Genomic DNA, 15,350 nt, shown 5'->3' on the forward strand with positions numbered 1-15,350 from the left:
CAGCTCGAAAATTTGCCGAATAAATCATATCTAAAATGTACAAAATATGATCAGTCTGTACTTGTGATCTATCACTCCATTCATATTTTTTGGATTTGCATATACAGGGTGATTCAAGAAAATAAATGAAAGCGTAAATTTATTTTACTGATTTACTCAGGAACTACAAAACCGAATGCTTCGAAATCTTGAAGATATTTTAAAATTATCATAGGCATGGTAAATTTTTGATCAAAACGTATTTGGTCGTCCCCCCTAAAAAATTTATGACGTCACCACAAAATTTTGCTGAATAAATCCTATCTAAAATGTACAAAATATGGTGAGTCTCTTCTTGTGATTTATCATTCCATTCAAATTTTTTCGATTTGCATATACAGGGTGACTCAAAAAAATTAATGAATGCGTAAATTTATTTTATTGATTTAATCAGGAACTACAAAACCGAATGCTTTGAAATCTTGCAGATGTTTTAAGGTTATAAAGAGCATAATAAATTTTTAGTCAAAATATATTTTGTTATCTTCTACAAAAAATTGATGACGTCAGCTCAAAAGTTTGCCGAATAAATCGTATCTAAAATGTACAAAATATGATGAGTCTGTACTTGTGATCTATCACTCCATTCTTATTTTTTGGATTTGCATATACAGGGTGACTCAAAAAAATTAATGAATGCGTAAATATATTTTATTGATTTAATCAGGAACTACAAAATGGAATGCTCTGACATCTTGCAGTTGTTTTAAGGTTATAAAGAGCATAATAAATGTTTAGTCAAAATATATTAAGTATTATGCCTATATCGCAAAATTAAGTTCGATTCACCTTTAGCAGCTCTATCTTTCAATTCTTTTTTGACTTAGAAATTCCCAACCTAAAGATTTTTTTTGGTTTAGGGAAGGTCCCTAAAGGAGTTAGAATATCTTCTATCACTTTAAGATCATCATTTATTTTGTCATTAGAAGTCGATGCAAGAGATTCAGGTATGTTAAATAGTAATACGTTGCACGCTCGTTCTTTACGTTCTTCAATTTCTTCTAACATATCATCAACACAGTTAGAATTAGTTGAAGCTTCTCCCATATTTCGAACATGAGCAGTTTCATCTTTCAACAACTTAATATCATTCTCAACTGCCGTAACTCTATTATCAATTTGAATAAAGTGTTCATCCATCTTCTTAAATAATTCTAACTTCAAAACTTCAAACTGATTTTTTATAAGAAGCTCTATTATTGAGGGAGAGTTGCTGTTTCATTGCTTACTAAACACTTGGAACAAGTCCAAGGTTCTTTAATAACGACAAATTTAGTAAGATCAGGATCAGACAGGTTCAAACATTTTACGTGGAAATATTTTTTACACACTCCGACACTACATTTAAGTGAAGGTGTCGTAGGCATTACTGCACCTTCACATATTGAACAAGGAACAGGCATTTTTACAAATTTGTAATTTTTTTTTTATTAATTGGTAGAGAAAACCTAACTAAAGGTATCTGCACAGGGACACAATTTCCTGCACCTTGCGGTCTTTCAAGGTGACTAAACAACAAGATCAATCCTTTTAATATTGAAATGAAGTTAATAAAGGCCCTTTGAATGAGAATAGTCTCATAAAATTTAAGAAAAAACTACCACCAAAAAATTAACATTTACGTATCACAACTGAGAAACACACCATACAAGTACTCTGCACATTTTGCAAATACTGTGGTTAGTACGATATTATAGGCAACCAGTAATACGATTGTTCTGTCGTTGCAACGTTGGTACTACTTTTAATTTCCGTGTCGAGTCTATGTTTACAAAACAATCAAAACTCGTAGCCCCCTTAAGATGTCCTCGGACTCCGACAGCAGCTTAGAACTTCAGGACATCCAATGGGTAACGACCCCCATCTCGTCTCCACTAACTAACCCCCCATTTCGTAGGAGACCGCCAACCCCATTTTCAACTACAACAACCCGCTTAGCACCTCGCTCCAACTGCGCGCAGTAATCGAAGACAACATAGCACTCCTGCAAGCCCTCCTTAACTCAGGAAAGAGCGTCAACATCAAAGACAAACGCGGCAACACGCCACTCCACGTAGCAGTCCTGAAGCAAAAGTACGTTCTTTTAATCACTGCAAGTTTCAAACGCTTTTTTGTAGGAAAAAAGTCTTCGACTATCTCTTGACACGCGACGAGGTGCGGATCGACGCTGCTAATTTCGAGGGATTCACGCCCTTGATGTTCGCGATTATATACAGCCGCAAGTACTTCACTCTGCACTTGATCGAAAAGGGGGCTGATTTGAACGTGAGGAACAACGCTGGTGCGTGTGCGTTGCACTTCGCTACGCACGAGACTTATGTAGCGCAAGTACTCATCGAGAAGGGGGCGGACATAAATGCACAGGACTGCCACGGAAGGACGCCTTTCTATTCAGCTTGTGTTACAGGTCACTCAGAATTTGTGCATCTTATGGTGTGTTTTGGGGCTGATCCGATGGTCACCACCGACGATTTTTTGCCGTTTGATGCTAGTGTGGATTACAATTTGACTGATGTTCAGGAAGTTCTTTATTATTTTACGTTTGACGAAGGGTGCGAGGTTAGCGTGAAAACTATGACTGTACTAATGATAAAAGAGTCGCCGTTTTTTCAACCATTAATAGATACGTGTTCAATTGTGTATGATGAGAATGATTTGAGTTATTTACGTGAGAACTTACATTTAATAGAGCCAGAAACGTTTAAAATTTTTATGGATAAATACGAAAACGTAGTCCGGGATATGTTTACAGAAGATTACCCTCTGTTGTATATATTTACTAAGTGCAGTGCTGAGAATGGTGAGCGATTTGTTTATACTTTGTTTGAGAGTCGCTTACGTGATGATTTCATCCGTAATGTGGAGACTTGTTTGAAAAATTTTATCCGTTTTCGAAGGGTGGGGCAAAATTTCTTAACTAGATTTGTTTGTTATTTGTTAAGTTACGGTTGTGAAATTTCCACGTGTGATATGAATGCGATTTACAGGTGTTTTGGGTTTGGCGAATTATTTAAAATTCTGTTACACATGAAGATCATTGACCATGTTTGTTCTACCGAATATTTTGTCTCACAACGACGTAGAGTGGATACAGAGTTTTATAATGTTTTTAGTTTAATGAGGCGAGAGAATGTTGCTAACGAACTAGGAATGTCTCTAATACCCAGTTTGATTTATGACTTTGGGCTGAAATTTAATATTATTAACGAAATGTCGCCTGAGACAATTACTTTACAATGTTTGGAGAATTTGATCAAATTTTTTGCCCACCCACAACTTACAAAATGTTGCAAGTTTCGAAAGTTAACGAAAAATATACCAAATGTGTCTTCATTGCTTGAACTGAGCAGAGAGTGCGTTCGCGAAAACCTGATCAAACACTACGGTATTAAAAACAACATGCAGTTTCACACTCTACTCAATCACTTACCTGTGTATGATGACTTAAAGGCAATACTACGATACGAAAAACCCATATATAATTATTAAGTAGGTACCTAATGTTACAGAATTTATATTTTTAATACGGAAGTGCTAAAAATGTGAAATTGTGTATTCGTTTTCTTAATAAAACATTACGACACACCTTAACTTCACTTTTTTCCGCATACAGCCAAATCCACATGCACCCTCAAGTTCTTCACTTTCGCCTAATAATCACAATACGAGCTATCAAACCACTCCTTCTCGTCACAATGATGCGCCAACTTGTGGCTCTCCAAATGCGTGCGCCGCTTCGTCTTATATCCTTATATTTTCAAATAATACTTCACGAGACTCTTAAAACATGTTTAAAATGGTAAATTTATTGTTGTAGAGAAATATCGATTTCGCAATTGAGCTCCGCCCCTCGGTCTGACACCGAATGAAAAAAAATTCGTCACAATTAAGATCGGGCGGGCGGGCGGGGCTTATATTTTGCATTTTTTTTTCTTTAATATAAGTAGTCTTCTTTTCACAATAAGAAATTTAAAAAATATTTAAAATGGTAAACTCTTATAATCAAATATGGGTTTTGGAAATACGTTCCGGGCCTAAAGCAAAATTAAAACCCGTCAAAATAAAACACTAGGGATCCTAGAGATTCTTTCAAATTTTTCAAAAAATAAAACACCAAAGGCGCCCGAGATTCTTGCGTTTTCTTCAAACAACAAAATACCGGGAGTCCCCGAGATTCTTTCAAATTTCGACAAAGACAAAACACCAGGAACCTTCGAGATTCTTGCAAATGTTTCCAAAAATAAAACACCAAGGGCGCCCGAGATTCTTGCGTATTTAAAACACCAGGAGTACCCGAAATTGTTTCAAAATAAGTTAAAATGAAACACTAGGCACCCTAGAGATTCTTTCAAATTTTTCTAAAAATAAAACACCGAAGGCGTCCGAGATTCTTGCATTTTCTTCAAACAATTAACTCCGCCCTTTATTGTGTTAGAGGGTATGTCATCTGCCAAAATAAGTTTTACCTTGGCAAGTACTAGCCCCGCCCACCCGCCCTTTATTTTTTGGGAAGTATGTCATCTGCCAAATTCAGTTTTATTTTGGCAAGTACAACTTAAAACATGTTTAAAATGGTAAATTTTTGTAGAGAAATATCGATTTTACAATTACGCTCCGCCCCTCAGTCTGACAACGAATAAAAAATTCGTCACAATTGAAATAGGGCGGGTGGGCGGGGCTTATAATTTTCCTTTTTTTTCACAATATCCGTAGTTTTCTTTTTAGAAAAAGAAACTTAAAACATGCTCAAAATGGTAAATTTTTGTAGAGAAACATCGATTTTACAATTACGCTTCAGCCCTCGGTCTGACAATGAATGAAAAATTCGTCACAATTAAGATAGGGTGGGCAGGCGGGGCTTATATTTTGTTTTTTTTTTCTTTAATATAGGTAGTCTTTTTTTCATAATAAGAAATTTAAAAAATATTTAAATTCCTAACTTCTTACAGTGAATTATGGATTTTGGAAATACGCTCCGCCCCTAAATCAAAATCAAAATCCGTCAAAATAAAACACTAGTGACCCTAGAGATTCTTTCAAATTTTTTCAAAAAATAAAACACCAAGGGCGCCCCAGATTCTTCCGTTTTCTTCAAACAATAAAAACTAGGGATCCCCGAGATTCTTTAAATTCCGTCAAAATAAAACACTAGGAACCCTAGAGATTCTTTCAAATTTTTGCAAAAATAAAACACTGAGGCGCCCGAAATTCTTCCGGTTTTTTTTAACAATAAAACCCCTTTATTGTCTTCGAGGGTGTTATTTGCCAAAATCAGTCTTATCTTAGCAAACACTAGCCCCGCCCACCCGCCCGTTATTTTCTTAGAAGGTATGCCATCTGCCAAAATCAGTCTTATCTTGGCAAGTACTAACCCCGCCCACCCGCCCTTTATTTTCTTGGAAAGTATGTCATCTGCCAAATTCAGTTTTATTTTGGCAAGTACAACTTAAAACATGTTTAAAATGGTAAATTTTTGTAGAGAAACATCGATTTTACAATTACACTCCGCCCCTCGGTCTGACACCGAATGAAAAATTCGTCACAATTAAGATCGGGCGGGCGGGCGGGGCTTATATTTTGCATTTTGTTTCTTTAATATAAGTAGTATTCTTTTCACAACAAGAAATTTAAAAAATATTTAAAATGGTAAATTCTTATAATCAAATATGGGTTTTGGAAATACGCTCCGGGCCTAAAGCAAAATTAAAACCCGTCAAAATAAAACACTAGGGATCCTAGAGATTCTTTCAAATTTTTCAAAAAATAAAACACCAAAGGCGCCCGAGATTCTTGCGTTTTCTTCAAACAATAAAATACCGGGAGTCCCCGAGATTCTTTCAAATTTCGGCAAAGACAAAACACCAGGAACCTTCGAGATTCTTGCAAATGTTTCCAAAAATAAAACACCAAGGGCGCCCGAGATTCTTGCGTATTTAAAACACCAGAAGTACCCCAAATTGTTTCAAAATAAGTTAAAATGAAACACTAGGCACCCTAGAGATTCATTCAAATTTTTCTAAAAATAAAACACCGAAGGCGTCCGAGATTCTTGCATTTTCTTCAAACAATTAACTCCGCCCTTTATTGTGTTAGAGGGTATGTCATTTGCCAAAATAAGTTTTACCTTGGCCAGTACTAGCCCCGCCCACCCGCCCTTTATTTTTTGGGAGGTATGTCATCTGCCAAATTCAGTTTTATTTTGGCAAGTACAACTTAAAACATGTTTGAAATGGTAAATTTTTGTAGAGAAATATCGATTTTACAATTACGCTCCGCCCCTCGGTCTGACAACGAATAAAAAATTCGTCACAATTGAAATAGGGCGGGTGGGCGGGGCTTATAATTTTCCTTTTTTTTTTCACAATATCCGTAGTTTTTTTTTAGAAAAAGAAACTTAAAACATGTTCAAAATGGTAAATTTTTGTAGAGAAACATCGATTACGCTTCAGCCCTCGGTCTGACAATGAATGAAAAATTCGTCACAATTAAGATAGGGTGGGCAGGCGGGGCTTATATTTTGTTTTTTTTTTTTTTTTTCTTTAATATAGGTAGTCTTTTTTTCATAATAAGAAATTTAAAAAATATTTAAATCCCCAACTTCTTACATTGAATTATGGATTTTGGAAATACGCTCCGCCCCTAAATCAAAATCAAAATCCGTCAAAATAAAACACTAGTGACCCTAGAGATTCTTTCAAATTTTTTCAAAAAATAAAACACCAAGGGCGCCCCAGATTCTTCCGTTTTCTTCAAACAATAAAAACTAGGGATCCCTGAGATTCTTTTAAATTCCGTCAAAATAAAACACTAGGAACCCTAGAGATTCTTTCAAATTTTTGCAAAAATAAAACACTGAGGGCGCCCGAAATTCTTTCGTTTTTTTTAAACAATAAAACCCCTTTATTGTCTTCGAGGGTATGTTATTTGCCAAAATCAGTCTTATCTTAGCAAACACTAGCCCCGCCCACTCGCCCGTTATTTTCTTAGAAGGTATGCCATCTGCCAAAATCAGTCTTATCTTGGCAAGTACTAACCCCGCCCACCCGCCCTTTATTTTTTGGGAGGTATGTCATCTGCCAAATTCAGTTTTATTTTGGCAAGTACAACTTAAAACATGTTTAAAATGGTAAATTTTTGTAGAGAAACATCGATTTTACAATTACGCTCCGCCCCTCGGTCTGACAACGAATAAAAAATTCGTCACAATTAAGATAGGGTGGGCGGGCGGGGCTTATATTTTGTATTTTTTTAGGTAGTCTTTTTTTCATAATAAGAAATTTAAAAGTTATTTAAATTCGTAACTTCTTATAGTGAAATATGAATTTTGGAAGTACGCTCCGCCCCTAAATCAAAACCCGTCAAAATAAAACAGTTGGGACCCTAGAGATTCTTTCAAATTTTCCAAAAAATAAAACACCAAGGGCGCCCCAGATTCTTCCGTTTTCGTCAAACAATAAAAACTAGGAGTCCCCGAGATTCTTTCAAATTCCGTCAAAATAAAACACTAGGAACCCTAGAGATTTTTTCAAATTTTTACAAATATAAAACACTGAGGGCGCCCGAAATTTTTCCATTTTTCTCAAACAATATAACCCCTTTATTGTCTTCGAGGGTATGTCATTTGCCAAAATCAGTCTTATCTTGGTAAGTACACGAAACTTAAAAAATGTTTAAAATGGTAAATTTTTGTAGAAAAATATCGCATTTATAATTACGCTCCGCCCCTCTATCTGACAACGAATGAAAAATTCGTCACAATTGAGACAGGGCGGGTGGGCGGGGTTTCTATTTTGTTTTTTTGTCTCTAATATAGGTAGCCTTTTTTTCGCAATAAAAAATTTGAAAAATATTTAAAATGGTAACTTCTTATAGTGAAGTATGGATTTTGGAAATACAAAATCAAAATCCGTCAAAATAATAACTAGGGACCCTAGATTCTTTAAAATTTTTCCAAAAATAAAACACCAAGGGTGTCCGAGATTCTTGCGTTTTCTTCAAACAATAAAACACTAGGACTCGTCGAAATTCTTTCAAAATCCGTCAAAATAAAACACTAACTCCTAGTGGGGGCACAACACAGTCTTCGAGAATACATAAGTACGGAATGACTGACAGAAAGCTACAGTCACAGCACGCTACCGCAATTTGATTGGTTGAAAACCCAACGAACGGCGAATAGCAACGTCAGCGGCAAGTTTATAATAAATCGACCTTAAGTTCTTATTTTTTACAGTGGCCACCCTGACTGTCATTGTTTGAGGTTAGAAAGTTCAAAATATGGAGCCACCTAAAAAAGTCGTGATTATTCCAGCACCTCGACTCAAAACATCGCACAAAAGTGCCGACCTTTCAGAAAAAATTGATTGCACAGTAGTACCAACCAACCACCAAAATGACGGTACTCAAAAATCAGCTAGTCCGGATTTGTTTAACACCACAAAACTAGTAATTGATACTCTTAAACCACCTTTTCAGGCAATTCATCGCCCCATCATCGAAACCCAGCGATTCACGACCCCACAAACCAACCAATTCGTGACGTTCTACAGGTGCTACTTTTGCCCCTACCGGACCCAGCTACGTTCAAGCATAACCGACCACTTGGATTTGCACAAAGCGCCCCCCAAAAAACTATTTTCATGTGAAGACACCCCTCTCCACACGTACAAGTGTCCTCGATGTGACCTCCACAGCGTAATGCTTTTTCTCGCCATCGAACATTTAAAACTCAAACACCTCGAAGTGGAAATGCAACCGACATTCCCCAAAAGCCACAATTGTGTATGGTGCAAGTGTGAAACTTTTTCCCAAATTGTATTAAACGAGCATGCGGAACGACATTTTAGGTCAGGGGAAGTGACAGTGAAAAAAGTGCGAAAGTACAGTAGAACGAAAAACCCACCCCAACAAGTCGAACAACGTGTAGTTGTACTAATGCCCCTAATGCAAGTACCTAACCTGATTTTTAAGAACGTCGCACACGCAGAAAAGTTGCCGCTGCGTAAACTCGCGCCAAAAATTCAAACCGTCACAGTACCCCGTGTAAAACCGGCTGCGCAGAAACCTGAAACACAGCAACAGAGCATCATTTTCCAGTGTAAACGGTGCTTTTACTCAGCCGTGAATCATTACGCCTTGATCAAACAACATCTAATGATACAACACTCACCAGACACTAATAAGAATCAGTGCGTTATTTTTAGTTATGACGTTTGTACAGTGGACGGGCGCCTAATGATGAGAATGAACATACACACGATGGCTTCGTTCGTACGATTTAAATATTTTAAATGTGTGGTGTGTCCATTTCAAACTGTAGAGTGGTCACAAATAAAAAAACACGCTTTAAACGACGATTTACACAGTTTCTGTGAGTACACATGCGAACACACAGAATACCTCTAGTACCTGAATTGAATTAAACGTTTTTGCAAAAATACCTACATAGTTTATTTTCTGGTTGTATTAAGTACAGAATTGCGCTCTGTCATGGATGCTGATCTTCAATATGAAATCTCATACACTGGTTATCAAAAGTCTTGAACGAACACTGTACACACCTTAAGCACTGTCGCAAACGCGCTTTTCCGTTTGCTACGTGTTCTTTGTCTTTGTGAAGTTGTAACATCTGCATTTGCGTACACGTGTAGTTACAATAGTTACATTTTAACACGTGTATAGATGGTGTCAATTTTATTGTATGTCTAGTAGGTAGAACACTCTTTTTGTTCCATGGATGTTTGACAGCCTGATGGGACCGTAGCGATTTGACGTTAATAGTCTTATAACTGCACTGTTTACAATAATACCAAAAAATTCGGACTTCGAACTGCACATTGTTGCTTGAAGTTTGTTTTTTTTTATCAAGGGGGCTCAAGTTGTGCATGTTCCAAATGTGCTGCTTAAGTAACATAATGTAATCTGTTTTAAATTTGCACTTGATGCAAGCGTAGCTTGCAAGTTTGTCCGAGCAGGTGTACGTTTGGGGTAAGGATTTGTTGTACCGAAGGAGTCTTGGGTGGTTTCTAATAACAGCTTCCAAGTGTGGCTGTCGGCAGTAGCTGTGGTCTTGAAAGACTAGAGCCTTCGGGACAATTTTAACTGAAAAATTAATGTTAAATGGGGCAAGGGTAACAAGTATACTTGCCATATGGGTGGTCGTGGGTCAGTGTTTGCATGATAGAATAGTAGCATCATTACTTTTGTTGTTGTTGTTGAAAAGTGAGGTTAGGTCGTCAATAGTCGTTTGAAGTCGAAGATGACGATTTTTTGTCTTTGTTTATTTTTTGCAAAAATGTCACAGTTTTGTTTGTGATATCAAAAAGTAGTCTCGTTAAATAATAATTGATTTTGATAAATTTTAACGCAATTAATTCTAGTTCAACATCTTATTGTTTGTTGGTTGGCAGCACTGGCTGAATCGTTTGACAGGTTTGACGTGCGTTCACTTGATTTTGCCGCAAAATTATTTCATTCACTCAATATTGCATCACCTACAGTTAGTCGGTAAGTTTATCACTTTATTAATCATTTAAAAACAAAAATAAATACGCTGCTCTACTTTTTTACAAATTATTTTACATATGAACAAAACTAAACTACCAATTGTAAAAAAGTACTGACACAGCCACATTTTTTCCACTTTCCGCTAAAATCACGTTGACTTAAGACACGATCACGGCAACCCGTGCACCCCCTTCCTGTGCTGGTTCAAATTATACTTCTGCTTCGCCCTGTATGGACAATAGTCACATTCGTACCAGTTGATATCCTCCAAGTCCGTGTGTTTATTAATCACGTGAGCCTTCAAGTGGGTGCTCCTCTTCGCCTTATAATCACAAAGCTTACACTCAAACCAAAAAATATCCTCTGCTTGAGTGTGCCGATTCCTTAGATGCAAAGTCAACAATTCTTTCTTGTGAGCTCTATACGGACAATGCGCACATATAAACCACTCTAAATCCTCCGGATCCACGTGCTTACTCAACACGTGCCTATCCAGATTAATTTTCTGCTTGGCTCGGTACGAGCAATGCTCACATTTGAACCACACGATCTCCTCCATCTTCGTGTGTCTGTTCCGCATGTGCAGCACCAACAAGTACTTCCGCATGGCTTTATACGGGCAATGCGCACATTCGAACCACTGAATCTGGTGGAGCGCCGCATGGTTAATATAAAAGTGGCGCTTCAAATGCGCGTTGATCTTGGTCTTGTACGAGCACTGCTCACATTCAAACCACTCCACCTCGTCGATTTCCGTGTGCAAACTGATCACGTGTTGTTTCAAATTCCCCTTGTGTTTGGTCTTAAAAAGACAATATTGGCAGCGGTGCCACGTGATCAACTCCGGGGGCGCGTGCATGTTGTACTTGTGTAAGCGCAAATTCCTCTTGTACTTCCCCTTGTAAGTACACTGATCACACTCGTACCACTTCTCGCTCCGCGGGTCCTTGACGCACTCCTTCAGGTGCTTGAGTAAGACTAGCTTCGATAGGGTGCGAAAGTCGTCGCATTTCTTACATTTGTACTTCTTTTCTTGGATGAGTTTCGACAGCGGCGTGTCTTCATCGTCGCTTAAAATGTCGATGACCTCCTCCCAGTCTTTTTTGTGTTGGGTTAAAGCTAGTTTGTAGTTGGTTTCGTAGTAGCAGTCGTCGCATTTGAAAGTCTGGATTTTCGAGGAGCAGTCGAAAGTGATTGAGGGTTTCTCGTGGGCTTCGGAGGCGTGGTGACGTAGGGCGAAGTCCCACGAGGTGGAGAAGTTGCAGTCGAGGCACTTGGTCTTGCTGGGGGAAGGGGGCGCTGAAGCCTCCATAACTAAAAACTAGTTGTAGTTTTGTGAGGTTAGGGTGGTTACACTCACCGTACGATTTACCAACAATGGGGTCTGTCTAGACGGGGTAACACATGTGTTTTCGACCAGTTTTAGGTTAGAAGGGGGTTTTGGGCAACCGTTGATCACGAGTGACGAGTGACATGTGGTTGCTAGATTATCGAAAATTCTGGATAGCGGGGCGCCCTCTGGTGGCCAAAATCGTCAATCGTGCCACTTTTAATGGAATTTAACCACAATTTACCTTTATTTTTTATCGTTGCAAACTCAAACACTAATAAATGACTCACGTTCGTTGCATTATTAATAAATGTGCTGCTGGAAATGCTAGAATAATAATAAATAAATGTCAAAAAAACTATTACCAACTTAACTGGTGGCGCCAAATTCAAACTTTTTCCACCTGATATTGAAAATCAAAACTACTCGAGCGCTTGGTGGATATTTCAAGCGCTAGACGTTCGCACTTGATCATGTGCCTCCGTAGGGTGTCTTTCACTTTGAATTTGGCCGGACAGTGGTCACACTGAAGCCACTGAATTTTCGCCGCCTCCACGTGCATTCTAATCACGTGATCCCGCAACGTCGCGTTGCTGAAACCTCTGTACGTGCATTTGTCGCACTCGTAATATTTGTAAATCTTCAAATGGTACCGCTGGTGGTGTTTTCTCAAGTAGTCGCGGGTTTTACCTTTGTACGGGCACTGGGTGCAATGAAACCACTCAATATTGTCCAAACTTTCGTGCAAAGTCAACTTGTGTCGTCGCATAATGTGGATAGAGACACTCTTGTAGGGGCACTGTTCACACTGAATCCACTTGTTTTCAGTTACATGTTTTCGCTTCACGTGTGCGTGCAGGTTAGAAATATATGGGGTTTCGTACGGACACAGTTCACATTTCCACCAGTGTCGCTCTTCGTCGTGTTTTACCCTATGTTTTTGTAGGTCGCTTTTGAGTTTAAATTTGGAAGTGCACTGGTCACATTGTATCCAGACAATTTCTGACTTGTTTGTGTGTCTTCGGAGTGTGTGGTTAGCTACGTCTCGTTTTTCTCTGGATTTGTAAGAGCAGTGGTCACATTTGAAGGTTTTCGTTTTGGATTTTGGTCGAGTTGTTGGTGGTTTACAATTTGTTCGAAGATGGTGTCGTAAATGTTCAAAAAATAATGTCGTGTAATGTCTACATTTGTGGCAGCCATAGGGTGTGAGTTTGTTTGTACAGTCAAAGACACTTCCTGCGGATTTTTTTGTTTGTTTTCTCAAAACGAATAAAAGTGTGTTTTTGTGGAAGTATTTTTTACGGTGATAGTGTGAGTTGGTTGTTCGAGGGTCCTCAGTTGATTTTCTGAACGTTGGGTGTTGCTGAAATGCGTTCTGGGTGTCCACAATTGGTTCCTTAATACTCATTTGTACTGTTTTGTAAAGATTAACTCCAAACGAATTGACTTAACCTAAAAAAAAGTGAGGTTATAATTTCTTTTTGTCTATTAATATTAAAAGAAAATAACCCAAATGTTTATTGAAGTTGAAGAATAATTAATTTTTGTCGTCTCGGGGCAAACAGTTTGACACAGTCTTGTTGACAATCAATACTTGTAGTTCATTTGTACCGTGTTATGCAACCAACAAAACACCAGAGTGGTAATTTAGGACTAATTTCGATCATTTTCCAGATATTCTTAATTTGAACCAGTCAGGACGACTTTAAATTTTTGTTGTTAATGGTGACGCGAGTAGTTTAAACCAAGGGTCGTCGTGCAGAATTAAAAAAATCTCAATATTTCAGTTCAAACTTTGGCAACCATGTGTACATATTTTCAGTCACTTTCAGTCAGGGTTGAGCGTTTAGGGAATTAGCGAACGCCATGTTTTAGGTTGGTAGAGGGTTGAAATGTAGAGTCTAGAGTGGCACTTTTGGTTTTGAGTCAGTCACTTTCAGTCAGGGTTGAGCGTTTAGGGAATTAGCGAACGCTATGTTTTAGGTTGGTAGAGGGTTGAAATGTAAAGCATGTAAAATCTAGAGTGGCACTTTTGGTTTTGAGTTATGAGTGTAAACACCTGTTAAAAACTGATATGTAAAATTTAGTTCGGTGAAAAGTTGAGCGTTATTATTGGTTAAATTCATTTCCTCGTTGAGGGGTTTAATATTTTCTTGCAGGCTTGAATTCGAACATTTATTCTCGAAGTACACCGAGCGTTTCCTGTCATTCCAAGTTATCGTTGGAAATTCGAAACGCGCAGCTTAGTTTAAATAGCTGACTAATTTACGAAGACCGGGTAAAGAGAATAGTATGTGGCAGGTTTTTGTATGTGGTATATTTTTTTCAAATAGCCAACGTTACTTCTAGTTTATTTACGTTATTTCCTTAGAGGGTAGATCATTTGCCACAATTAATCTTATCTTAGCAAGTACTAGCCCCACCCACCCACCCTTTATTTTTTAGAAGGTATGTCATTTACCAACATCGGTCTTATCTTGACAGGTACTAACCCCACCCACCCTCCCTGTTCTCATTCAAAAGAATTTAATTTCTGTTCAATATAAGATCCTCCTTTCATTCTGACTGGATAAAATAAATCCCTGAAATGGAGGTGGGGTGGGTGGGCGGGGCTAAGTTTAATTCTTTCCTATAGTCTTTTATAAGCAAGCAGTGCCCCTCCCACCCACCCCGCATTTATTCTCGAAGTAGGGCGAGCGTTTCCTGAGACCGCGTTCTGTGCTGATAGTGTTATCGTTATCGTTGGAATTTCGAAAAACAGCGTGAAACGCGCAGCTTAATTTAAATAACTGGCTAGTTTACGAAGACCGGGTAGGGAGAATAATATGTGGCAGGTTTTTTGGACAGAGAAATGTAGTGTTTGGAGATTTTCCCTTTTCCTCTATATTTTGTGTTTGATTTAAGGAAACTTTTCCAACCTTGGGTTCACCACAAATTTTATGTAAACTTTTGGCGGAATGTTTGGGTTATCACAACCAGTTTCTACTAAATACACTCTAAAAGATGAAAGATTTTTTAATCATGAGTATAAAGGTAAGCGAAGAAAAATGTTGCTGCCTCGGTGGGAATCGAACCCCACGCCCCCGCTTGCCGGGTAAGTATCCTGACCACTAGACCACGAGGCCGCTTATCTTATCACAACCATAACCGGTTTCTACTAAATTCGCCCTTAAAGATGATGTCAAGACTTTTCAATCATGAGTATGTTTAATTTATTCTCTATTTTCGTAAAGGGTAAGTAATTTATCACAATTAATCTTATCTTAGCAAGTACTAGCCCCACCCACCCGCCCTTTATTTTTTTAGAGGGTACGTCATTTACCAAAATCGATCCTATCTTGACAGGTACTAACCCCACCCATGGTACAAAAAGACATGGTATGGTCACTATCAACGAACGATGCCAAATTTTGAACACATGTTATAGCATCTGATTTTAACTTAGCGCCTTTGAAGATAAGCTAACCCATGATTA

At 38.1% G+C, this 15,350-nt stretch overlaps 5 protein-coding genes across 6 annotated transcripts; 2 read left to right on the forward strand and 3 right to left on the reverse strand.

Annotated features, from left to right (window-relative positions):
* Positions 1–1,841: 1,841 nt before the first annotated feature.
* LOC135131794 (uncharacterized) lies at positions 1,842–3,823 on the forward strand. Its single transcript, XM_064059644.1, has 4 exons — positions 1,842–1,889; positions 1,937–2,112; positions 2,157–3,489; positions 3,653–3,823. The coding sequence occupies exons 1-4, from the start codon at positions 1,842–1,844 to the stop codon at positions 3,821–3,823; spliced, it is 1,728 nt and encodes a 575-aa protein (XP_063915714.1).
* A 4,461-nt stretch (positions 3,824–8,284) lies between these two features.
* LOC135132054 (uncharacterized) lies at positions 8,285–9,478 on the forward strand. Its single transcript, XM_064059975.1, has 2 exons — positions 8,285–8,437; positions 8,515–9,478. Exons 1-2 carry the CDS (start codon positions 8,432–8,434, stop codon positions 9,442–9,444), a joined length of 936 nt encoding a protein of 311 aa, XP_063916045.1. The 5' UTR covers positions 8,285–8,431; the 3' UTR covers positions 9,445–9,478.
* LOC135132056 (uncharacterized) lies at positions 9,443–10,473 on the reverse strand. The gene is made up of 2 exons (XM_064059978.1): positions 10,187–10,473; positions 9,443–10,140 (listed from the first exon to the last, which is right to left on the reverse strand). The coding sequence occupies exons 1-2, from the start codon at positions 10,215–10,217 to the stop codon at positions 9,527–9,529; spliced, it is 645 nt and encodes a 214-aa protein (XP_063916048.1). The 5' UTR covers positions 10,218–10,473; the 3' UTR covers positions 9,443–9,526.
* Positions 10,474–10,538: 65 nt separating this feature from the next.
* LOC135132055 (RE1-silencing transcription factor A-like) lies at positions 10,539–12,260 on the reverse strand. Its single transcript, XM_064059976.1, has 4 exons — positions 12,250–12,260; positions 12,120–12,202; positions 11,911–12,063; positions 10,539–11,859 (listed from the first exon to the last, which is right to left on the reverse strand). Exon 4 carries the CDS (start codon positions 11,855–11,857, stop codon positions 10,715–10,717), a length of 1,143 nt encoding a protein of 380 aa, XP_063916046.1. The 5' UTR covers positions 11,858–11,859; positions 11,911–12,063; positions 12,120–12,202; positions 12,250–12,260; the 3' UTR covers positions 10,539–10,714.
* On the reverse strand, positions 12,060–13,471 carry LOC135132053 (zinc finger Y-chromosomal protein-like). Of its 2 annotated transcripts, XM_064059974.1 has the most exons (3): positions 13,385–13,471; positions 12,245–13,327; positions 12,060–12,190 (listed from the first exon to the last, which is right to left on the reverse strand). In XM_064059974.1, the coding sequence occupies exon 2, from the start codon at positions 13,281–13,283 to the stop codon at positions 12,264–12,266; it is 1,020 nt and encodes a 339-aa protein (XP_063916044.1). In that variant the 5' UTR covers positions 13,284–13,327; positions 13,385–13,471; the 3' UTR covers positions 12,060–12,190; positions 12,245–12,263. The 2 variants fall into 2 exon arrangements, with proteins under 2 accessions (XP_063916044.1, XP_063916043.1); XM_064059973.1 differs by having other exon boundaries at positions 12,060–13,327.
* Positions 13,472–15,350: the final 1,879 nt, after the last annotated feature.

Source organism: Zophobas morio, unplaced genomic scaffold, assembly GCF_036711695.1.
Source record: "Zophobas morio isolate AGI-343-1 ecotype UQ-CSIRO unplaced genomic scaffold, CSIRO_AGI_Zmor_V1 ptg000021l, whole genome shotgun sequence".
NCBI classification, from domain to species: Eukaryota; Metazoa; Arthropoda; class Insecta; order Coleoptera; family Tenebrionidae; genus Zophobas; species Zophobas morio.